Source organism: Hippocampus guttulatus, chromosome 4 (assembly GCF_054856545.1).
Source record: "Hippocampus guttulatus isolate MCC_2025c chromosome 4, RoL_Hgut_1.0, whole genome shotgun sequence".
Taxonomy (NCBI): domain Eukaryota; kingdom Metazoa; phylum Chordata; class Actinopteri; order Syngnathiformes; family Syngnathidae; genus Hippocampus; species Hippocampus guttulatus.
Window position 1 is genome coordinate 18716484 of NC_141264.1, and position 23253 is coordinate 18739736.

Consider the following 23253-nt stretch of genomic DNA (forward strand, 5'->3'; position numbering starts at 1 on the left):
GCCAAGTTGCCCGCCCTGTTGCCTGGCAACGCCCCCCACACCCCCTCCATAACACTTCCTGACTGGCCCAACAATGTAACCCAGAGTCATGACAGACCGCTTCAACTTTGTCTAGTAATGAGCAAAAGGTGAATACGCCACTTCTGGCAGTATCCTCTTTCACTACAGCAAGTTGTGCATACTTGTCATTTGCCCTTACAATAGTCAGGCGCATTTAGAGAAGTAAAACTTAAACCAGATTTACTTTTGAGTCATACGTGAATATCAATTTCAGTCAAAGAGTAACAATTATGGCGTCAGACTGCAAGAATTGCATAATTTTCAGCCCCTTAAATACTTAACTCTCCATAATTGTTGGCACCACTGGTTAAGATGTCTTAAAAGCCTTCAAATAAATTAAATTCTTATTGCGGAAGTTTACTCCCATACTGAAAATTGTAGAAATGGTTCACTTAGTCCCCAGACCTCAACCCCATTGATCGCCTTTGCAGTGAATGACCTAAAGAGGGGGGTGAAAAGGAGCGGACTCAGGTCACTGGGTGAATTAGAAAGGTTGTGCAAAGAGAAATGCTTAAGAGACATCTTTCTGATCTCCCCCATCTTGTGAAACATCATAGGAGAAGATGACGCGTCGTTTTGTTGGCAAATAGGGCCTGTACAAAGTGTTAACATCAGGGGTGCTAATAACTATGGCACACATGATTTCATTTGATGTTAAATAATTATTTTGATGATGCATACACCTCCTCAAAACAAATAAATGTAATAAAACAAAGATTAAAAAAGAAACCAGTAGCACAATTTAAGAGCCTAGTCACCTTTTCATTGTAGTCCCGGGTGAGTTGGTGATACAATGCAAAGAAGAGAATTAGGAGAGTTTCTCATGAAAATAAATTTGAATAAACCACTAACATTCTTTGACATTTTTTTTGTTTTCTTTAACATAGAGCAGAACCTTGAACTTTAGCTATGAAATGAGACGACATATCTCATCCAGCCACATAAAAATATGAAATGTTGGAATACTATCAAAAGCAACAGCATTACTCACTAATCTGGCAGTAACAGATTGTATTTATACGTCTCACGGTTATGACTTGAATAAACACCAACTTTTTTACTACAGTGTGTCTACGATCCGTAATCAAATTAATTTAATCCAATCAGCAATAAACTCATGACATATCGTCCCCACAGTGCTGTCGGCATGCCGAGTGCAAAAAGTCAACTTGAAATATCTTCTAGCCGCAACCCAGAGGCTCACATACATAAAATAATAATCCAAACCACTCCAAGCCAAACCATTTTGCGGTGTTGACCTGGTTGTTGAAGCTGGACTGTCGGAGAAAAACTTAATTTATCATGCCAAGAGTCCCACAGCACTGGAAAGTGGAAAATGGGTTCATCATTCGTCACGGGCAGTTCGCATGTCTGGAATGTCTCACTTTGTACACCCAGGATATCGGACAAGATGGGCGGTGTTCGCGGAGATCAGGACCGCTCTCACGTTGGGGGCGATCAAAGCCTGCGGCGCTAGCGCTACAGCGGTCACACGCAGCTGCGCCTTCTCTGGGTTTGCACTTGGGCCGCTGGTGCGAGACCTCACAGTGGAAGTGCCCTGTAAATAAATGTTTTTTGTCACCGTGTTCACACATTCCTCCAACCAATGAGTCCTCTCAGCCTTGCACCGTCATTAGCATGGGTTGCTATCTTCACAGTGGCGTGGGGAAAATCAACTCTTTCCAATTCTAGACTTCGCGATTGGACCATAGGACAAGGTTTGACATTTTCATTTTCACGCTTTTTGCTGCTAACTTTCAATTTCAAGGCCGTGACTATCAATTTGGCAATATCTTTCGACCCAGGCTTTTTGTTAGCGGAAAAGTGACAATCAGGAGGAAACTACATACCAATCCAACATAGTATTTCGGAGAGGCATGTGAGGAATGCTCAAATGCGTTTGTTGGCACTATTTGCTGGAGATGAAATGTTAAGACGTTTTTTACTTAACACACCGTGTGCATGAAGATTAAGCAGAATGGAACGCATTCTCATTCACATTCTGTGCAGCTAAATTAGGTTTGTTAAATACAGTGAAACTCCTCTACAACGAAATCATGTTTGCAGCAAGAAATTTTTCACGACGGGGTTTTTTTCACTGTAGCAAATTTGATCTCAGATGTAAACACACAAACACACACACACGTAAGTGTACTCTTTATTTTTATTCCAATAGTGCATACACTTATTTGACACTTCATATAGTCAGTGTAGCAAGAAAAAAAAAGGAAAGAAATTGCGAAATTTATGATCAGCATTCACTTTCTCTTACATCAATTTCTTGGATAACGTCTTTTATTGTGCTTCCCCCGTCTGTCATTTTAATCACTTTTACCCTCTCTTTCAGCGTCAGAGCTCTTCTTGTACTAGCTGCTTGACATCCAAAGGTCCGTTTTGTAGCCATTTTAGCAATGCAACGTTCTTGCTGTGTCTGAAACTAACAATAACAACACATCTTTCATCACATTATGTGTGGAGGCGATTGGGTGTTTCTAACTGAACAATCGACAAAAAAAAAAAAAACGAGAGATGGAATCATTATCGCAAGCCAACGGCGGAGAAATAATTTTCTCCTGGTTGGTCTGACATGACAAGCATGTTGAACTTAAGGTGTCAAGGGAGGTGAAGGACCTGCCAAAGAACCAGCATGTGAAGGTCTACAGTATGAGGGAGAGGACAGGGAGTAAGGGAGAGGAAGGAAAATCATTAATCACGTTACACTCTTGTTCTGGTGAAGGCAGGAGAAAGGCCAGTGGAACAAGAACGCTGAGAGTACGGGTGGTCAATCAGTTTACAAATTTTAGTTGTGATCGAGGACTTCATTGCAACTCGGGTTGCAAACTGCCGCCCACTCTGCCTTGGCAAACCGCATCATATCAGGGCCAAATCCTCATGCCGTGACCTGTGGCATTCCCCTGCCTGCAGCGCGAAGCCGCTCGTTCCATTTCAGCCCAGCCTCCATCGTTTTACTGCGGTTACATTGGATCGCCTTACATCCTGGATCTGCCAACACGTTGGGTCTCTGTTCAGTTTTCCAGGCATTTGTCTTTTTCTCAAAACACACACACACTAACTTTCCCACTTCCACAAGATCCAAACATACTGCAAATCTTTTCCATTTTGCACACCGCAGTATACCTCTGCAGACACTTTCAACCCGTCCCACATAAATAAGTCACATCTGAACAGGGGGCGCAACTCGACAGGGTGTTTCATAAGTCTTCTGTATGTCACTTTACAAAAACTCCTTCCTTGGTTAGCAAGATAAAAACGGTTTCACTAGAAAGGTGAATTAAGTTTTCCACTGCGGTGGTCTTGTCAGACCATTGTTATGTCAAAATATTTTTTTTTTTGAGTAAAACGTGGTGTGCACTGATTTCATGGCTATCTACTAATAATGCCAATCACCCGGTAAGAGTCTGCGTTTTAGCTTTGTTCAGACAACAGGCAAATTTGACCCCAGTTGTTATGTTTTTTTTTTCCTTTTTTTTTTTAATGACAGTGTGAACGATTCAACTAAGCATCAATTGCTTTCAGGAAATATAAGTTGGCTTTTCATACCTTCAGCAGTCACTGAGATACAAGATGACGTAAAATGACACAGACTTATGAAACGCACCCGTATTTTCCTTGTGTGTCACCTTGATCTTTTCAGATAATAAAATGCTGATCAAACACAAGTAAGGTTTGGCTTTAACTACTGCTACACTTGATAAATGAGAACAGCATTATCGCCATCAGCGGGAACCTTGCCAAACACACACGAACACACACAGTACTGATGGACCAAAAAAAAAAAAAAAACACTGTGAAAACACATCCCCTGTGCTGTAGTTCATCTACGATTAACGCTACTATCAATCATCTTCTGATCTCATGACAACATGTCCACTGGGATGAAACAGTAGTTTTTCAATGTGCAGTCTGAAGGAAAAGCTCAATGAGTGAAAACAGAACACGAAAATAGAGACACTCAGTACAGCGCAGATCTCTTCTAAAGTCGCACAATCTTTATTCAGATCGGCGCTGAATTGTAAAGTACATCATCAACAATAAGATTCACGCATTATTCACTAGAAATGAATGCTCCTTTCCCATTCTGCTCGGCCATGAAAGGTTTTTCACTGGCAACCCCAAAAGTTATGTCAGGGCCAGAATATTTCGAAAAAATGGATCAAGTGGGGTTCGTAGTGTGCTGAGCTGATGCTATATGGGTAATGAAAACCACTGCTGGTCATTCATTGGTCGAGCAGAAATGCTCCAAATGTGAAGACCCAAGCTAACGTTAGCTTATCCTGTTGGACAAGCTAATGTTAGCTTATCCTGTTGGACTGGATGCTGTAGTATTATTCTTGACACCATGTAGAAATCAAGTACTGTATTTCATGTGTGATGACTCGCTCACAGTGACTTACTGACAAGAAATTATAACGGGTTTTACTGCCCTGCGTTTTTAACGAGTATCTCGACTGGACATTCAAAACATGGACGTAAACACCACGCTATTTCAGTTTTGTTTTGAAGACAAGCGAGCCAAAACAAGAGCCGGTGGCCCATCCTCTGTTTTAATAAACCAAACGTCATCCGCATGGGGGAAAATGAACATAATGTTTGACCCTTCCGGTATAATCTCACTTTCGTACATGCGCAACAAAATGATGGCATTAATTTGTTATTTAACCAACAAAAACATCAAGGCAATGCTTTGTGATAGCGTGAACCGTCGTTTATCTTGCCACTCATTGTAACAGGAGCAACATGCAGAGGGTCATCCTTCTATCATAGGAATCTTTTATTCTGACTATTATTTGCAGATATGCTAAGTCTGCTTCAATATTTCACAATTAAGACAAGATCATCATTATTAGTCTCATACTGTGGAAATGCAAGATGGATTTGTTTTTTTTAATTTGCATACATTAAGATGAATATGCATAATGACAAACAAGTTCACTTTTTTTTGCACTAAGGCTCTCTCTATATATTTTTAAAAATTGTAAAACACACAAAAAAATAAACTATATATATATTTTTTTGGTACACTTGTCTTTGCAGTTCACACATCAGCCTCATAGTTCTGAGCTTTGGTATTCGAATCTCCGTTTCCACCTCTCCTGGCTTAAAGTGAATCTATTGTTATCTTTTTTTCCTGCGCCTTAGCACGTCTAGTTATTTGCCAGCAACGTATGCATCCATATCTGTAACGCCTCTCAAACGTGATTATGAGAGTGAACGCAATCCTGATAATTTGGTCAGAAATGTGTGCGTGCAGATATGCACGACTATACTGTATGTGTGTGGGAGGTCGGAAACGGATATGTAAAGGCTGAGGTAGTTCCTTGGAAACAAAGGCCCCCGAATCACATGAGTCTTTCCTTTCACAGGCGCCCAAGGCTCGCATCCACCTCACTGGAACGCTTGAGAGAGAACATCCTGGAGCTGCCACCCCCTCGTTTCCCTTCACCTGACCTAGAGAACATCATGGCAATCAATAACGCATTCGTTTGTGAAACAACAGCAATTGTTACCACAATGCTGTCATAATGGGGGCTTTGGTTCAGAAAGTGAAATGAAGTCAAGTTCTTAAAAAAACAACCATATGACCTCTTTAACCCTTCACTACCCTATTACAGCACAAACTCTCGTTGGATCATCTTTCACTCTGGATAATCAACTTCTCTCACTTTTCATCCCTCCACTTTTGCAATGCTCTTATGCTTCGTTTTACTGGCCTGACTGCGCCGTTCAAAGGTCACCCCTCCACCTTCTCTTTTATGTTCTCCCGCCTCCTTTCCTCCTCTCCTTATGGGAGGCCCCTTTTCCAACACGCCCAGCACGGCCGGCATTCCACAGACTGTGGGAGCACCTTCAAACGCTCGACATGCATAGCAGACGACCGCTCACAGCCACATGTAGGGTGACTGAGCCGTGGCCTCAACTGCCATTAAGCCACGCTGGCGACTTTGATTGGGGAAAGGAACTGTCGGAGCTGCGGCGCAGTATGTGTGATGACAAGGAGAAAGCAACTGCGTCTGGGGTGATAACTGCGTCGCATTAGCCACTTGCAAACTACCACACGGGAACACGGGTGCCACTGCGGGGGCCTCTCGTGTGGGTGCTGGAGAGGGCGGCAGCTGCAGTGGACGTGCTGGCCTCTCAGAGCACTTCTTCGTCTGACCTCCCAAAATTCTTCAGGGCGCAACTACGCTGACACACAGCTCCAATTTCAGTCTCCCAAGCAAGGCCAAGTGTGATCAAGCATGGGCCTGTACATCCATGCACGTGTGACACGTCAACTCTAATAAATGGTCAATGAATTCATAAATGCAAATGCAATGTTGCAAAACTTGTAAAGCAAGCTGCAGTTGTCCCTTGTGCATTTCAGGACTTTTAGTTCCAGCACCCCTTGCGATTGATGAAAATGTGCAAGAAAAAAACAATAATTATGGATGTGTATTTGTTAAAGCATTATACCTAATAACATTACAAAATATGTATGTGAGGTTCAGGTTTTATTTTTCTTCTCCTGGGGTCGCAATCACATTCTACAGTGTAGCATCTGTGACTTTGAATGTGTGTGGCTTTAAAAGATGGTCTGCCCTTGTGAGTGATGTGGGAGTCAGTAAATGAATGTCGAGGTGGCTATTGGTGGTTCAGAATAACGGTCGGCAGTTGCTTCCCTGCAGCTTGTGTGTGAATGTACTTGTTATGTTTGTTCAATAAAGTTCTGCAACTGAATGTGCACCAAAAGCTGTGTCTGTCATGAAAGTGGACTAGTAAGTTCACGATTGTTAATATAAAACGTTCACCCAAGAAAATGACAAGTCCTCAATGATGAAGAGAGGTCGCATAGCATTTGTGCCCTATAGTTCTCAATTTAACATTTGGAAAACATTGGCAAAGTTCCAGTTTATATGACTTTAGAGTGGTTCAACTTTAGAGGGTCCACTGCCCCCCACCACCCTGAAAAAATAAAAAATACTATATGCAATATTGTGCATAATGTGTAGATCCAAACATTGAGAGATGATATCACGAGACTCTTGTTAAATGTGGAATGATCGGAAGGTTTTGCGGAGCTACTACTTCTAACACTTAGGTTGACATGAATAAGAAGAGAGACAAGTTATATTGTTCCTCAGGGCGGGGCTTTGGCGAGTCTCCAGTTGTGCCAGTGTGCTGTGATTATTAATGCTCACATCTGGAATGATTTTGCCAAGGAATCCTATAAAGAACCTAATAGGCTATGCTCCTCTAAAATATTTTGGCGACTGATGAACAGATCTTGTTCACATCAACGAGCACATCTGTGATTTATTACCTTTTTACTTGTTCTCTTTCAATGTAATGGAGAATGAAGAGGGATGAAGATTTTGTATGCAGGCCTGTAGAGGAAAGGAGGACAATCATGATGCGTTCCTCAGAAAATCGAATGTAATTTACAAGTTGGCATTGCGTTCACTTGCAATCCTGAGGACGGGACAATTAGCAGGTACAACTGAGTATACGATGCAACAAGGTGAAAGGAGCATGAGCTAGCATATCCTGCCTTCTGATGTCTAGCTGGGGTGACCCTTTTAGTTTATGAGTAGGGTTAAAATCATGAACTACTGGAGATTTGCTACAAATTAGCGTTCCTAATGCCATAATGTCACCACTTGACACTTTAGTTTGGGAAACACGTGGACATGCATTGACAGTTCCTGCACAAAAACAGAATTTGGGGGTAAACGTGAACTACATTTTACTACCGAGGCGGTAAAATGGTTTTCTCTCAAATAAACATGACAGTTTTTACCTGACTTTTTGCTGCGATGAATGCCACGTGAACATTTCTTACCGTGTAAAAAAAGAGTTGAAGACGAGCACTTCGGTATCAATTGCTCGTTACCGTTTTTTACCACGTGATGTCACCAAACGTCAAGCAAATCTGACGCTACATTTACGTACATTTAGAATGTCAGAAAATTAAGGTATTCGTTCGGTAAACATGTTCGGTTTCAGCGCTAAATTACTCAAATTTAAGGGTGGGAAGTATGAAGGATGGAGAGAAAGGTCAAACTAAACTATTAAAAGGGTGAAGAATGTAAAGAAAGGTAAAATGTGTTTTAATTCGTCAATCATCTTCTTCTATGACAGGTGAATGAAGTCCTCAAAAAGCAATTGATCCCTTCGAATGTAAAGATGTAAGTCCAGAAACTATTTGGTGATAATGAAAATTCGATTGGAACGGCAAATACACGGAAGTGACGTATGAATACGGGAAGTAAACAGGAAGCGGGTTTGCTCTTGTCGTCTGCTTCATATACTGTATCGCTATTTCCAAAACAGACTACTTGCCACCGTTTTTCTTCCGTCATCTAGTTCACCGTTAATATGCAGCTGTGAACACGACGGCCAAGAGAGGTAATGTTAATGTTCCAGTTTTAAAAATGTATGAGCATCACGACGTTATTTTGCGGACTACATTTATTCCGAATTCCGAACAGATTTTATTTCCATCTTCAAATCCATTTTCTGCAACGTCACAGTTGTTATACTGCACATTTTTACTCGTGAAGATTGAATGGCGCGTAATGCTACAGAATGCAACGCTATTAATAATAGCCAGTTATACAAATCGCTCCATTGCCTCTTTGTTCCATGTTTACGTGTGGAAAAGAATGCCATCATTTGTATTCATGTATATATACGGCATCCATCATTCATCTGAAGCTCTGTATGTATTTAATCATCACATTGCACTATTGTACAACTGCATTCTGCATACATTTACATTGCACAGTAAGCTGTACTTATTGCTCATGTTCAAAGTCATAGCCTGTTCATAGCATTTCTGTAGGAACACCGCAGTTGTGATGACATGTAAGCTGTGTCAAAAAATGTTTCACTACCGGTGTCACGGATGATATATTTCAAATCCAAACTGCGTGATTTTTCCCATTGAAGAAATCCCCTAAAGCAGGGGTAGGGAACTCTGGTTCCTCGAGAGCTATATCCTGCCTGCTTTAGATCTCTCCCTACTCCAAAACACCTGATTATATGGATTGTGATCATTTCAGGCTTCTACAGAGCTCGCCGCTGAGCTGATCATTTGAATCAGGTGTATTGTAGTAGAGAGAGATCTAAAATAGGGAGGATATGTCTCTCGAGGAACTGGAGTTCCCTACTCCTGCCCCAGAGCCTTCTTTGAGTGCTTCATGCACTGAAATGATTTTTCAGGAATCTTTGGTATCGCCATCGTTACGGCCATCTTCAAAACGGGTCCGCTTAATGACCCTCTTGAGTGTAGAAATGAGGACAAAAAGCGAGGTCGGGTAGGGAGATTGTCGCTCCAGTATGTCAATGTTTTCCTCAACCAGGAGCTGTCAGATGCTCAAGGCATTGTGAGCGGGCACGTTGTCATAGTGAAGCTGCCGCAGGTAGTCCTGCCACAATTTCTGCCTCTTCTCACAATAATGGAAGGAAATGTGGCAGCATCTCTTTAGAGATGTGCTGGTTGATCATCTGGCCAACACCGAAAGGGAAAATTATTAGTTTCCTCTTTAGTTGTGATCCGCATTGCCTTATACTTATGATGCGCTCCAACAATGAAGTCGAATATAATCATGATCTCAATTCAATTTCAGTTTATGAAATGCTGGCGTAAAACGAGTAAAAATGCACAGCCGCCTACAGGAGTTGAAAAAGGAAGAGGAGACTCTCCTCAAAATCAAAGTCATGCTACAAGACCAGCTGAACAGGTTAAAGGTGAGTGTGGGAAATTTCAACCGTTTTTGTGTGGTTTATATGATACATTTTTGTATGTTCAATCTGCGTTTTAGTTTGAAGAAGGTGCTTTGAAATCAATCATAAGAGCTCAAACTGAGGAAGGAGCACCTGAATGCCCATCTCCAGAAATTGAGGTAGCATACCAGCGCCTCTCCAATTCACCAGATAGAGTGCAAACTCTAATGAGACGATTCCAAGATATTGTCTTTACGTACAATGATCCTCAACCCTCTGTTCTGATGTCTTCAGGATATCAACCTCGACGATGAAAATAAGATAAACTGCACCAAGCTTCTGCTGAACACCGCTGCTGATTATGATATGGAGGAGGAAGAGGAAGAAGATGAGGATGAAGAAGAAGAAGAAGAAGAGGAGGAGAATGAAGAGGAGAACGAAGACGATGACAATGAGTTTGGGTTTGTGCCCGACGGGAATGATGATGAAGAAGATGACGATGATTACTGAGCTGCTTAACTTCCTTGATGCGGAACGTGACCTCAGTGTTTAAACAATCCAACAACGCGTTATATAGATGTGTTTATTTGTCCGCCGGTGGAATATTTTCATTTAATTTATTGTCGCTGAGTTTGGGGGTTGTTGGATTCAAATGTGGTGCTCATATCGTATTCTTCCCACTGATGAAAGGCATTAGGATGTCAGTAAGTTTTATGATCTATGTTTCAAGTGTAGATAGAAACGTCACACCAAAATAGCCTTTGATGTTTAGATGCTTCCTCCCCATCAGTCAGACTATAGGGTGCCACTGTTTAGCTGAAAACCACAAATCAAATGTTGAAACGTGCCTGTTAGCATTAATAGGTATGGCTGGGCCATAGAAAAATAGCATAAGCACAAATTAAACGTTTTGGTATGTGTTTTGTTTTTTTTAATGTTCTAGAAGACAACTTTTATTTACATTTGTTACTGACTTGACTTTGGTGAGAATTATGAGCGTAAATGATTTTCATATTAAAATATTGTGTCAAAACCATTCCTGTTCGATTTGTCGATGTAAATCCAGTACAGCCGATAGCAATGTTTTAATTCTTGCTGTACTCTAGGCCAATGGGTTATGCAGTGTAAACACTTTCTGCCAACAAACCATTCAGCATTTTCTAACAGCTCCAACAATGCAGCGGGCCTCAATAGGACCAGCTTTGAAACTCATAGCAGGGCCAGCTCTGCACACGTGTGCACTACGACGGGAGGTGGACCAAAATAGGGGAGCTCTCCTCTATACGTCTGTACACAGCTTTACAACTTGGTGGGCCGCAGTCCCAGGAAGCAGGAAAAAAAAACATTTGCACTGGGACTGGACTGACCTGACACCTCCTACAGATGAGCTCTTCTTAAACGACAGGTAATTGGATTGGGGATTGTTACATTTAGAGGCGTCGTTTGAAGAAGCATATTTGGAAGCTTTTTTTGAGATGGATGTCATACTTCTCAGTCTAAGGTATAATTAAGTATTTTTATAAGTAAACTATGTTTACTTAAAAGCTGTCTAAATATTGTTTTCTAAAAAGTTTTAATCTTGAAAATGTAAATATATCTCCAATAAATTTTTTTAATGTGTAGCAAGGAAATTAAGTCTTAACATGCTGAACTTCAGAGGTTTCTGAACTGGCGTGAAATTGTTTAACATCGCCTATCTTGAAGTGTGGATCAAATTGATGCTATAATAACAATAATAATAATGGGTGCATATTAACAGTTGCACAAACGTTTTGTCCCTTAAGGTTACAATAAAATAATCCACAATATTGCGGTGCGTTTGTGTCAGGATATATCTGCAAGGCATGTTCTAAAATGTTTATGTATCCATTTTCTTGAGCAAAAATGTGGACATTAATCTGCACTTGCATCAAATTCTATAAAATACATTTAAATATTTTTATATCTGTTGGGGTGGTGATAGATGATTGGACCTGAATGTCACGTTTATGTGCAAAATCTTTTTGCTTACAGATGTGAAATCAAAGTTGAGTTGTGTCAGCCTCAGCAAGATTAGTTCACAGCCCATCGAGTTTGAATGGGGGGGTGGGGGGGGTGTAGTGGAGTGTTTGGGATGAGGGACCCCTCAGGCGCCATCACATGCCTTTATCCCAGGCATGGGCAACTGGCGGCCCGTGGTCCTTGATAAATTATAATTTGTTTTTTTAACAATTATTTGTGAATATTTGCAAACCCAAAAGATTATTTCAAACACTTAAGAACATGTTTTCCATGCGAAAAGGAAAAAAAGAAAGGAAAATAAATCGCGAATACGCAAATCCACCGGTGCTGAATTTTAAATATGCAAGGGTTGACTGTCGTTATTAGTTGTAATATCAGCAATTATCACTAGATGGCAGATATGGCTTAGTGGCACTTACATGGTGTCTTATACTGCCCTATCGTACGTGAGTAGGCCGAATGGTTTTTTTCGCGGGTTTTGAATAATATTTAGGGTAAACATGGTACCTTGATATTAGATTTTAAGTGAAAAAAAAATCCCAAATGAGTTCTTGCGTGTAACGATTATTGTTCAGCAGTTTTGTGTCATGCTCGAATAATAAGTTTTAGGCGAGGGAGCCCATTTACACTGGGGGGGAGGGGGGGGGACATTATGTGATTATTTTGTTGTTTGCTTCAAACCCTTTGTGATTGGGTTAGGACAGGGGTGTCAAACATACGGCCCGCGGGCCGGAACCGGCCCGCAAGGAGGTTTGATCAGGCCCGCAGGATAATTTAAAAGTGAAAAAATGCATAAAAGACACGGAATGAATATTTTTAATGAGGTGCAATTCATGGAATATCCGCTAGGGGGACACACTGTTTTGATCAGAGAAGAAGACAACACCAGCCTCAGTCTGTCACTGAGACAGACACAACACAGCAGACGGTATCAAGGATATGTGAATACTTTATTCTTTACACACATTATAGCACTCTCCTTAGTTTGTAAGGTGTAGACAGGGATTACATTTAGAATTTATATGCTCGTGTAAATGGTTTAAAAATTCCTTTCTTTATATATCTCGTTTAATCTTAAAAGTGCATTACTATATATTTCAATACCAATTACTTGTAAAGGTTTGGTCCCTTTGTACAGTCAGTGGGATCAGCTGCAATGCATATATGTGAATGATAAAAGTAAATTGCACATTTGTCTAAGGAAATCTAAAGTCCTTCATGAAATGTTTTGTAAAAAATATATTCATTAAATTTCAACATTTTCCTAGTATTCATGTGCTTCTTTAGACCAAAACAAAGAAAATACATATTATTTTGGTTATTTACAGCAGAGTATGGTGTCATTTTTAATAGTCCGGCCCACTTGACATCTACCGAGGCCATATGCGGCCCACAATGTGAAATGAGTTTGACACCCCTGGGTTAGGATAAGGGAACTTTTATACATGCAATGAAAAATGTATCTTAAATGGAATATGTTAAGTCATACATTTTACACATATGCATGTATTTTGTCCATGTAAGTAGCATTTTAACCACTTCATTTGATTGTCTTCTTTGTCTAAATATGTGACTTGTCGAAAATGCCGAAATCAATGTAATCCAGTACATCTAAATTGTGAATTATGTGGATAGAAGTAGAGGAGATAGACCCCAAGTGCGCCGCAGGCTGAAGAATACCATGTGGTCTGGCTGTGCCCCCGGTGTGTGCCATGTGCTTGTGTTGGTGCTGTGTGTGTCTGCGACTGAGGACTTCGACTGGACAAAGAACGACCACGGCTCCTTCTATTATGGCACTTTTCCAGCTGGTATGATCATCCCGACCTACCGATGTTATTTCCACAATTCGCAAAGACGATACAGAAAGCCGCCGATTGCCATTTCCAGCAGAACTACAAATCCCTAACCATTTTCAGCAGCCCTTAGTGTCCTTATTGGCGAATGATCGCTACCGATTTGTCTGTCAGGATTTTCGTGGGGTGCCGGCAGTTCAGCCTATCAAACAGAGGGAGCCTGGGATAAGGATGGAAAAGGCCTGAGCGTCTGGGACGTGTTCAGTCACAAAAGGGGCAAAATTCAACAAAATGACACGGGGGATTCCTCTTGTGAGGGTTACTATAAAGTCAAGGTAGGAGGAGGATCCGAAGGTGATGACCAGCCGCGTTTCACACACAGAGTCCGTTTCTTCTTACAGGATGACGTGTCACTGATGAGGGAGCTCAAACTGAACCACTATCGCTTTTCCATCTCTTGGCCTCGACTCATTCCCACGGGCATCAAGTGTGAGCAACTTCAATGAATAACACATGCACTCTTTCTTTTGGATTTGCTCATTTACTCCTTCTGCTTTAATCGCTAATGTAGAGGGGAAACCGGTGGCTGAAATTTCCCCTTCTCTTCATCACAACACATACACACACACACCCGCAAGTGTACTTCATAAATGTTCGCGTGATGAATGTATTTTTCCACATTCAATTCACAGCTGATCATATCAACGAAAGAGGAATTCAGTACTACAACGATCTGATTGATCACCTGCTGGGCAGCAAGATCACTCCCATTGTAACTTTGTATCACTGGGATCTCCCGCAGGTTGGTGCGCAGAGAAAAAAAAGCCGAGCACCACGCCAACCCCCCCCCCCCCCCCCCTCCATAAGAGATGGTCTTTATTGAGACCCTTCATTCTGTTTTTTGGAGGTCTTGCAAGAGCGATATGGTGGATGGCAGAATATAAGCATGGTCAACCATTTCAATGACTTCGCCAACCTGTGCTTTGAAAGATTCGGCAACCGAGTCAAGTATTGGATTACATTCAGCAATCCATGGGTATGCTTGCATCACATCCGGTTGGATTTGACATTTTTGCTGTATATAAAGTCTGACATATTCATCAATATATAGTCTGTCGCGGTGGAAGGCTATGAAACAGGTGAGCATGCCCCAGGACTGAGGACGAGAGGAACTGGAGCATACCGAGCTGCCCATCACATTATTAAGGTAGGACCAGCGGTGGGTGAAACAGTCCCATTGCTGATATAGTTCCATTGGTTAGGACCACTGATCGTGAAGCCCCATGGGCCAGGGGTGTCCAACGCCGGTCCTCGAGGGCCACAACCTGTGTTTTAGACGTTTCCCTCTTCCAACCTAACCTGATTCAAATGATCAGCTCATCAGCGAGTTCTGCGGAAGCCTGATGACAATCTTGATTATTTGAATCGGGACCACCAGGGAAGGCCTTCCTGGGAAGTTATAACATATTATCTCAAATGTGATTCCCCCCCACCCCACCCACAGGCTCATGCCAAAGTTTGGCACACGTACGATACGCAGTGGAGGTCGAAACAAAATGGTAGGCGATCACTCAACTGAGCACACTGCATATATTTCTCTGAATCCGTTTTGTTTTTGTTTTTTAAGCGCTGCCTCCTGCATCTGCAGGTCTTGTGGGCATCTCCCTGACAGCAGATTGGGGAGAGCCCGTAGACATCAGCAACCAGAAGGACATCGAAGCAGCCGAGAGATACGTGCAGTTCTCCCTCGGCTGGTTTGCAACGCCCGTCTTTCACGGAGACTACCCTCAAGTGATGAAAGACTTCATTGGCAAGTTGACATCACAGTTTAATGCCGAGTAGAATTGCAAGTTCTTCGGAGACAATCGGTGAATGCTTTGATTAGTGTAGCAGAGATCAAGAAAGAACTGAATGAACGGCTTTATTGCAAGAGAGGGCAGCACAGTGGCCCACAGAAGGAAGACTCTGAGTTTTAATCTTAGGCTGGGCCTTTCTTTTACCTATCTTGCATCCTCATCCACAGTTCCCTCCAAATGCATTGGAACAGAAAAGTTGAGTGTCTTGTTTTTGTTGTCCATTGAAGACATTTGTGTTTCAGATCAAAAGATGAATATGAGACTAAAGTTCAGCTTTTATTTGCATCAGATGTGTTTCACAACTCAGGACAGAGAACCTTTTGTTTGAACTTCATTTCATTCAAAATGCTTTTCCAGGCCTTTACTGCGGCCTCTTTCAGTTTTTTTTTTTTTTTTTATGAGGGTTTCTGCACAGGTAGGAAGAGTGTCCAGCAGGGTCTCGGGGCATCTCGCCTGCCCACATTCACTCCCCAGGAGAAGAGCTACGTCAAGGGTACTTGTGACTTCCTGGGCATCAGTCACTTCACTACACGCTACATCACCCAGAAGAATAATCCACCGGGCCGCAGCACCAGCAGCTTCTTCATGGACCGTGACTTGGCCGAGCTGGTTGACCCCCAGTGGCCTGACCCCGGTTCGGAGTGGCTCTACTCTGTGCCGTGGGGGTTCCGACGCATGCTCAACTTTGTTAAGGTGACTACTGGTGCAAGTTTCAGCTTATTTAGACGAGAAAGGAATACTGATTGAATTCCTTTTCTTTTTTTTTAGACTCAATATGGAAACCCAATGATTTATGTGACTGAGAATGGAGTATCCGAGAAGATGCAATGCACAGAGCTGTGTGATGTCTGGAGGATACAGTACTTTAAAGACTACATCAACGAGATGCTAAAAGGTGAACACGCTAAAGCTCCTGCACATATTTGTCTTTTGCGTATGAGAAGGAACTGAATTTTGTTCTCATCCCGCTCTCAGCGCTCAGAGATGGCGTGAATGTCAAAGGTTACACCGCCTGGTCCCTGCTGGACAAGTTTGAGTGGGACGAAGGCTTCAGTGAGAGATTTGGATTGTATTACGTGGACTTCAGGAACAAGCACAAGCCTCGCTATCCTAAAGCTTCCGTTCAGTTTTACAAGCGCCTCATCAGCTCCAATGGATTCCCCAATCAGAGAGAGGTAGGAGACACTCGCTAGAATTAAATAAAAGAGTCTAAATTACTAATTATTACGCCGTATATGCCAATCTCAGGATAATGTATTTAAAAACAAAGAAACAGAATAAAAATAATTCACTTGAAGAAAAAATAATGTACCGCAGTGTCAACATTATATTTGTACTGTGCAACTCTCTACAGGTTGAGAATTGGAGGAGGAAGGCGATGGAGACCTGCTCATCAAGTAACCAGCTCCTGGCTGCAGGTCAGTCTGCCGTGTAAAAAAAAAAAAAAAAAACCCACAACCGCTCAACTAGCTGGGGTAAACAAATAAAGATTCTGACCTCAAATGTCCAACTTCAGAGGAAAACCGTGAATTAGAAAAGACAATCTGACTTTATCGATGCGACACTGCCTCACACATGAATCCAACTAGATTGGCACTCATCAGAGTGTAAACCTGACAAACGAATTACCTTGTCAGAGGTAAAGTTAATTCAGGAAGCGGAAATACCAAAACTAGCAAAGGAAATCTGAGATATCTTTTTTGTTTGCCCCTCCCTCAGCTAGAAGAAAGGCAACGGATCATACCGAAAAGCCAAGGGTTTGGCCTGTGCATGATGAAGTTTAGAACTTGCTTGAGGGTACAAGTCTTCACTTCAAGTGTGCTGTTTTTGCGATCTCGCGCTTCACCGTTTCACTAACAATTAACTTGCATGAAGTGTGCCGCCTGACCGCGATTAAACATTTGCCCGCGTTTCCGGCTACGAGTGACAAAACAAGATGATGGCTATCGAACAGCAGGATGAAATTTTGGAAGTGGCCTGGCGGTGGTGCAAAACTGCTTGTTGCGAGAGTTCCTACTAGATGCATGCAGTACTCAAAGGGTTATCGATGATTGTTCATCAACTCTGAGTTATTTCTCTTTTTTTAATAGAGGATCAGCGGAGTACTGCTGCCAATATTCTAAGACTTATACATGGTAAGACACCACCTGTGCTCAAAAGGGATAAACTATGGACGATAAATAAGAAACACATTTGAAAAACTCAAACCCTTTGAGTGCTGCGACATGCCTTTGTTTTTTTGGCAGCGTCTAATGCTTTTAAGTTTCTAAATAGTGTGTGTTCTTTACAGACCCGCTGACCAGCCACATGGAGATGGTAACTGAGATTGTTGTTCCGACTGTCTGCACGCTCTCCATTTTACTGAGTGCCATCTTCCTCATGTTCCTGCTCCAGAGGCGCAACTAAATGGTGCACACAGTCACAACGCCGCAATACACAACCACTCACACAAGAAGTGAATCAGATATTTAATGGATTGTGTGTTCACATAAATACATTCTTTTTGATTGAATTTTCAATTTGATGTGGAAAAAGTGCTCGCCCTAACAAAGAAAGCTGAACATTTTTTGAATCTTGCCCATTAAAACATTGCTGTGAAATATCACGCCCACCCCACTGTCTTGTTTCTGCTTCAAGGTTGTGGAAGTTGCCAGGGAACAAAATTCTTCCTGTGGGGTTTGTGGCGCTGAATTCACCTGACAAAAAAAAAAAAGAATGAAAAGAAGCGCCTCTTCTATTGCCTTGCGTAAATTCAGGCAAAGTTGACAAGGCTGCTGCACACCAAGGTGGAGAAGCAGACAGGCTCTGTGCTATCGTCGCCCACTGTTGCATTTGCTGTTTTGAAACGCGAAGGATGGAAAAAAAAAAATCACGTTATGTACATGGCTGGCATTTTCAGTTGGACGTGTTGAAATGGACCAAACTCACCGGTTTCAAAGTTGACGTGGTCAACCAGTGGTCTGTCGCTGACCTGTAAGGATGTCTTGACCATGTGAGGCCCTTGCCCACTGGACAATTCCACTCCCCACACAACTGGATGCTCACTGTAGTAATTGTGAACAAAATAGAAACACTGACACGGTCTCAATGCCGTGAGGAACAACCCGTGTGGTGTCAGAGGTCATTGGGTGTGCCGCGAATGCCGACATTGAAAAAAATAATGTGGCTTTGTTCATCCATCAATGCCTGCTATGTAAAGTGACAGTCAGAACAATTACATGCTCTTCCACTAGATGGCAGAATGTACAATCGACTTTTGTGCATAAATTAAGATGGAATCAGCAGACATTGTTGTTTAGCGGTGTGGCATAAGATTTTTTCTTGAAATGCAAACAAAGTACAAACAAAAGCTGCACGATAAAAAAATAGGTGACATTTTAAATCAATTCATTTGATTCAGTGCACTCATCAGTTGCTGCAAGGGATTCCCGCCTCACTAATAAAGCGGTTGTGGTGGAAGGTTACTTTTCCAACTTGCAAGCATATTTAAACTGACATTACATGAACGACAACGAAACCAAAGCTAAGGCAGAGCTTTTCAAGCCACGGATAGCGCATTTAAAGTGAAATAGTTTGGAAACAACGGAGCAGCATTTGTGCGGGCGGCCGTCTTCCTTACCTCTGGTAGAAATGAGTGATCAACGCTGGTTTGATTTGCAGTTGGAACTCATGTGCCTCATCATAGGGGGAAGTTTTGTAGTGCTGCAAACACAACCTACGAGAATGGAGAAGAGCACAGAGTAAAATTTTAGCAATGGGTTAATTTTTTATTTTTATTTTTAAAAAGCAATGAGCAAACTTGACGTACTGTGTAAGGAGGAAGAGTCTGTCATAGGGCAAATCTAAGAATGTTCTGCAGGTCACAACTACTTCCAGGAGATGGTGCAGTTTCCTCAGTCGGATAACCTGCTCCTGGAGATCCACCTCTGTGTTCAGGTAATAACTCTGCATGGAGTCAAACATACTCAATATCTGCTTTACAGCCGATGGCAAAAATGTCTCCAAGCTTACCAAGTTGTTTGGAGTTGTCAATTCTTCCCCTGAGGAAAAGAGATGAAATATCGTAAAAAGGCAAGGCGTTTGCTATACAGGTTGCGCACTCCATTTTAAATGACAAATAGGACAATCCCTTGGGTACAAAATACTCATTCGCAGTGTTATTTCAAGTGTACCAATGAGGTAGTTGAAGTAATCTTTCCTCATCTTGTCAAGGCCCATTTCTAACAACATTTGGATAGGTGTGATGCCTGTAAGCGACACATGCTCGATCTTCTGGTGGTAAGACTGCAGGATGAGCTTGCAGAGAGAGCTGCTATTATCTCTGTGAATCTGGGGGCAACACAAATAATATAAATTACACGGCAGTCAATGACGCAGCCTGTCATTTCTCTTTGTTAAGCAGTTGAGAGAAGCCTTACCCACGGCTTGATGTAGCCGTAAGTCAGGGCCTCGATGACCAATTTGAGGCTGTCTTTAACGTCCTGATAGCACACAACACCTGGAACATGTTTTTTTTTTTTTTTTTTAAACCGCTGATTGAGTTGTATTACAACCACATGAATTCGGGTTTCTCTAATAACGGAACTGACTCACTCTTTCTCAGGTGAACCCATAGCTGCTCCACAAAATCCAAATCACCTCGCACCAGGAAAGAGTGAAAAAGCGGAGGGTCGGTTTCAGGGTCTTTCTTTAGAAACAAACAAAAGAATATAAATAGGTGGGATGGGGTGTCAGCCCCACTCAGTGAAAAGGTCAAGTGTGAACCAACTAACCATCAACTACACAATACTGTTTACATAATGTACAGTGAACAGTTCACAATCTTTTATAAAATCAGGCATATGGAGAAATTGATATGGTAATTCTTTTTAAATAGGGCATATTTTATATTCATTCTACGACAACACTACTTGATGTCTTGGTTCATACATTGTGGACTTTACATCAGCGTTTCCCAACCGTTATTGAGACAAGGCACATATTTCACATGAGAAAAATCGATTCGAAGAAAATTTGGATTGGATAAGCTTTATTGTCAAATGTACTGTATGTGTAACATACAGCACAGATGAAATTTCTTCCCTCTCAACATAAAACAACATACAATGCATACACAAGTCAATTATTCTACCTTCTACTATCTAATAGGGGAGCATTTAATTGTTCTGCTTGTCACTTTATATCTCTGGCATTATTTGTATTCAATAAAAGATTTGGGGAGCAATTACCGGTAAGTGAAATTAGATAATTTCTCACAGTCCACTTGATGCTCTCTCATGGTACAGTAAGGTGCCACAACACACTGGTTGGGAATCACTGAATTAAGCAATACAGGTGTATTGTGCCATAAAATATAATTTTTTGAATACATTTTCACTAACTGATGAAAAGCAAGTATATACCGGTACCTTTTTTCTTTACATTCAAAAATATTTTTTATTGACACACCAAAGGTGAAAAATAGATATTTTCTGAAAATGTTTGTTTTAATGTACCTGTGGTGGTTTTGAACTCTGCTCCTGTTGTGACATGGTGAGTCTCTGTAGCTCTTAAAGAAAAAAAAAAAAAGTATTATTACAGGTAAACCCGCAAAACTTGTCAAAAGAAATAAATACCTTCAAGGTACTCCGTAGTCAGATCCACTGCTGACTTGCTTTCCAAAGGATCCAACCACTCTACCCCACCAGTTCTTAAACCATCAGCAAGAACCTGAGCGAACAAAGAATAGGAACAGTTAAAAAAAAATGCATTTTTTTTTAAATCATTGAAATTTGGCAGGATTGCTAAAAACACTCCTTTCTGGTGTGTCAAATGTATCCATGCACCCATTCACTGTAGCGCTTGCTTGTCGCAGCTACAAGATATTTATTTTTTGCTTTTCAAGGTTTTTATAACACAACAAATCTCTATTCTCACCTTACTGGAGGAACACACATACCTGAAGAAACTGCAGCTCCCTGAACATCTCAAACATGGGGCTCCTCATGTCTCCTGTGGCAACTTTAATATTCTGCAACATTTTAAATGGTTTGTTACCGTGTGCGTTACAGTTTGAGAAAAGACATGCGAGTGTAAATTCAGCTTACTAGTGTAGCTGTGGAGGACAGCGGGGGTGTCTCGAGGACACTCTCAACATGGCTCCACTTAAAATCCACTGTCACGCTGCTTTGTGATTCAATTTTTGTGCTTTCAACCACAATGGAGCCAAACACGTTGAACTGTGCGCTTCCTTTAATTGCCATCTAGAAGCAGTCACAAAAGGAGTCATATCTTGCAACAGCAAACCCAAAGTAGAAGAGTACGACGTTGGTTTACCGTGGATGGTTGGTGCCTTTTCTTGTGCTCTCGTTTCAACTCATCTAAAGTTATGAGTGCACTTTTGTTCACAGGGCCTATCAGTTATGTTGGAATACAGTACATGTTTTTAAAAAGTCACACAGAGGTTCATTTTGTTTCAAGATGCATGAAGCATTACGTGCTTGTACAGTACCTTTGCATGTAACAGAGTATAATTTAACACCAGACATTTTACTGGCCACACAGACACCTTCAGCTCCAAACCAGGTTGTACGAGCTGGATCCGACATGTCACATCGTACCCACAGAGGTCGTAGGGTAGGATCATCCACAGCATGAACGTTGACATTTTGAGATAACGTGTACCAGGACAGCAGCTGCCTTTAAAATTAAAAAAAAAAAACAGAAGAAAAAAAATCTTTCTGCTTCATTACACTTGATCAGGAGTCACTAATATGGCACTACAGGCACCGGGTCGCCCCCAAGGACCACATGAGTAGCCTGTGAACCTGTTCTAAAAATAGCGCACTTGTGGTAGATATTGTTATTTCCTAAGAATGTTGAAGAAGAGATGATTTGAAAATGCCAACAGACTGGAAGCACCTTGCTTTTGTGATGGTGAGAGGCTGTGGTGTCAGTTCTGTTTGAAGGGCGGTTAACAAATTGTCGTCTGTGCAGATTGATGTCTCAAGCGTCGACTCATCATCAGAATCTTTTAATTTAGGAAGCTATGAGCAAACAGAAATAAAGTTCATGAATAAAAAAATTAAGTTAAGTTACGGGCAGTCAACAAAAAAAAATCTTAAAATTAAAAAGTTCTCACGGCTTTTTCACAAATGAAGACTTCCTGGTCCTCGTAGTCCAATAAATTCAGAGCGGCAATTCTATCTCCATCCTTCTTCAATATTTGGATCTCACCCTGAAAGCAAGAGGTATTCACGACTTAATATGAAAACTATTCGAAAACGTACGATCGTCAGGAAACGCAATTACCTCATAAGTGTAACAATGATTGCTTTCATCTTCTTGAAGATTTCTGTACCGAAAAAAACCACGAAAATTCAATATTTAGTGCACTTCACAGCTAACGGCTACCAAAACAAGGCTTTTTGATTTAAACGATCTAACAGTGAATAAAATGCGACGAGACGTCTAGCTTACCTGAGTGTATTAAAAAACTCTTTCACACTTGATAAAACCTTGGTGGCCATATGTGAAAAAGAAACGATTTTTGTTGGGATTCCAACCTGGTTGTTGCCGTTTCGATTTTGACTGTCGCGCGCTCTTGCTAAAATGACGTCCCAAGGTCAGAGTTCAAACAAATAGTAATCCTTTCAAATTAACTATGAAGTAAAGAAATTAATTATGGAGAAATACATTCAAAAATCTGCTTTGCGTTCATTGTGTAAATTAAACTATTACATAAAATAATATTCAGAAAGTACTTCCGTTTTTACGTCCACTTTCGACAACATGGCGTAAGAAATAGTCCCCACGAATGGTACGAATGGTATAAATGT

The 23253-nt window shown here is 41.4% G+C and overlaps 3 protein-coding genes and 2 long non-coding RNA genes across 10 annotated transcripts; 3 read left to right on the forward strand and 2 right to left on the reverse strand.

Annotated features, from left to right (window-relative positions):
- Positions 1-1688: 1688 nt before the first annotated feature.
- Positions 1689-6706, forward strand: LOC147206362 (uncharacterized). Its single transcript, XR_015100718.1, has 3 exons — positions 1689-1778; positions 2408-2447; positions 5445-6706. It is a non-coding gene; the product is annotated as an uncharacterized LOC147206362 (long non-coding RNA).
- LOC147206363 (uncharacterized) lies at positions 2296-8055 on the reverse strand. 2 transcript variants are annotated; one of them, XR_015100717.1, is made up of 3 exons: positions 7901-8055; positions 7382-7445; positions 2296-3063 (listed from the first exon to the last, which is right to left on the reverse strand). It is a non-coding gene; the product is annotated as an uncharacterized LOC147206363 (long non-coding RNA). The 2 variants fall into 2 exon arrangements; XR_015100716.1 differs by having other exon boundaries at positions 7859-8055.
- Positions 8056-8320: 265 nt separating this feature from the next.
- Positions 8321-10822, forward strand: snapc5 (small nuclear RNA activating complex, polypeptide 5). The gene is made up of 4 exons (XM_086108861.1): positions 8321-8466; positions 9690-9810; positions 9885-9965; positions 10081-10822. The coding sequence occupies exons 2-4, from the start codon at positions 9721-9723 to the stop codon at positions 10294-10296; spliced, it is 387 nt and encodes a 128-aa protein (XP_085964987.1). The 5' UTR covers positions 8321-8466; positions 9690-9720; the 3' UTR covers positions 10297-10822.
- Positions 10823-10834: 12 nt separating this feature from the next.
- lctlb (lactase-like b) lies at positions 10835-18047 on the forward strand. Of its 4 annotated transcripts, XR_015100673.1 has the most exons (16): positions 10835-11191; positions 13423-13595; positions 13755-13915; positions 13982-14069; positions 14273-14382; positions 14488-14616; positions 14692-14787; positions 15085-15139; positions 15229-15394; positions 15856-16129; positions 16205-16331; positions 16412-16611; positions 16791-16854; positions 17156-17233; positions 17527-17571; positions 17727-17823. XR_015100673.1 is itself a non-coding variant. In XM_086108856.1 (15 exons), the coding sequence occupies exons 1-14, from the start codon at positions 10962-10964 to the stop codon at positions 17218-17220; spliced, it is 1938 nt and encodes a 645-aa protein (XP_085964982.1). In that variant the 5' UTR covers positions 10835-10961; the 3' UTR covers positions 17221-17233; positions 17727-18047. The 4 variants fall into 4 exon arrangements, 3 of the variants coding, with proteins under 3 accessions (XP_085964982.1, XP_085964980.1, XP_085964981.1); XM_086108856.1 differs by lacking the exon at positions 17527-17571 and having other exon boundaries at positions 17727-18047; XM_086108854.1 differs by lacking the exon at positions 17156-17233 and having other exon boundaries at positions 17727-18047.
- zwilch (zwilch kinetochore protein) lies at positions 17890-23100 on the reverse strand. 2 transcript variants are annotated; one of them, XM_086108857.1, is made up of 19 exons: positions 22895-23100; positions 22727-22769; positions 22557-22652; positions 22337-22461; positions 21927-22114; positions 21752-21828; positions 21523-21678; positions 21375-21446; positions 21052-21145; positions 20932-20984; positions 20030-20123; positions 19855-19934; positions 19609-19765; positions 19448-19476; positions 19245-19381; positions 19056-19151; positions 18365-18480; positions 18219-18271; positions 17890-18132 (listed from the first exon to the last, which is right to left on the reverse strand). In XM_086108857.1, exons 1-19 carry the CDS (start codon positions 22942-22944, stop codon positions 17980-17982), a joined length of 1869 nt encoding a protein of 622 aa, XP_085964983.1. In that variant the 5' UTR covers positions 22945-23100; the 3' UTR covers positions 17890-17979. The 2 variants fall into 2 exon arrangements, with proteins under 2 accessions (XP_085964983.1, XP_085964984.1); XM_086108858.1 differs by having other exon boundaries at positions 17890-18271; positions 22895-23097.
- Positions 23101-23253: the final 153 nt, after the last annotated feature.

Excerpts from the sequence above, each read along its gene's own strand:
- snapc5 (XM_086108861.1), top strand. The coding sequence starts at position 9,721 with ATGCACAGCCGCCTACAGGAGTTGAAAAAGGAAGAGGAGACTCTCCTC. Across the intron at positions 9,811-9,884 it reads ACCAGCTGAACAGGTTAAAG|TTTGAAGAAGGTGCTTTGAA; the intron begins GTGAGTGTGGGA and ends TCTGCGTTTTAG. Across the intron at positions 9,966-10,080 it reads GCCCATCTCCAGAAATTGAG|GATATCAACCTCGACGATGA; the intron begins GTAGCATACCAG and ends TGATGTCTTCAG.
- lctlb (XM_086108854.1), top strand. The coding sequence starts at position 10,962 with ATGCAGCGGGCCTCAATAGGACCAGCTTTGAAACTCATAGCAGGGCCA. Across the intron at positions 13,596-13,754 it reads TTATGGCACTTTTCCAGCTG|GATTTTCGTGGGGTGCCGGC; the intron begins GTATGATCATCC and ends TTTGTCTGTCAG. Across the intron at positions 16,332-16,411 it reads CATCAACGAGATGCTAAAAG|CGCTCAGAGATGGCGTGAAT; the intron begins GTGAACACGCTA and ends TCCCGCTCTCAG.
- zwilch (XM_086108857.1), bottom strand. The coding sequence starts at position 22,944 with ATGGCCACCAAGGTTTTATCAAGTGTGAAAGAGTTTTTTAATACACTC. Across the intron at positions 19,477-19,608 it reads TTACTTCAACTACCTCATTG|GGGAAGAATTGACAACTCCA; the intron begins GTACACTTGAAA and ends TCTTTTCCTCAG. Across the intron at positions 19,152-19,244 it reads AGACTCTTCCTCCTTACACA|GTTGTGTTTGCAGCACTACA; the intron begins GTACGTCAAGTT and ends CCATTCTCGTAG.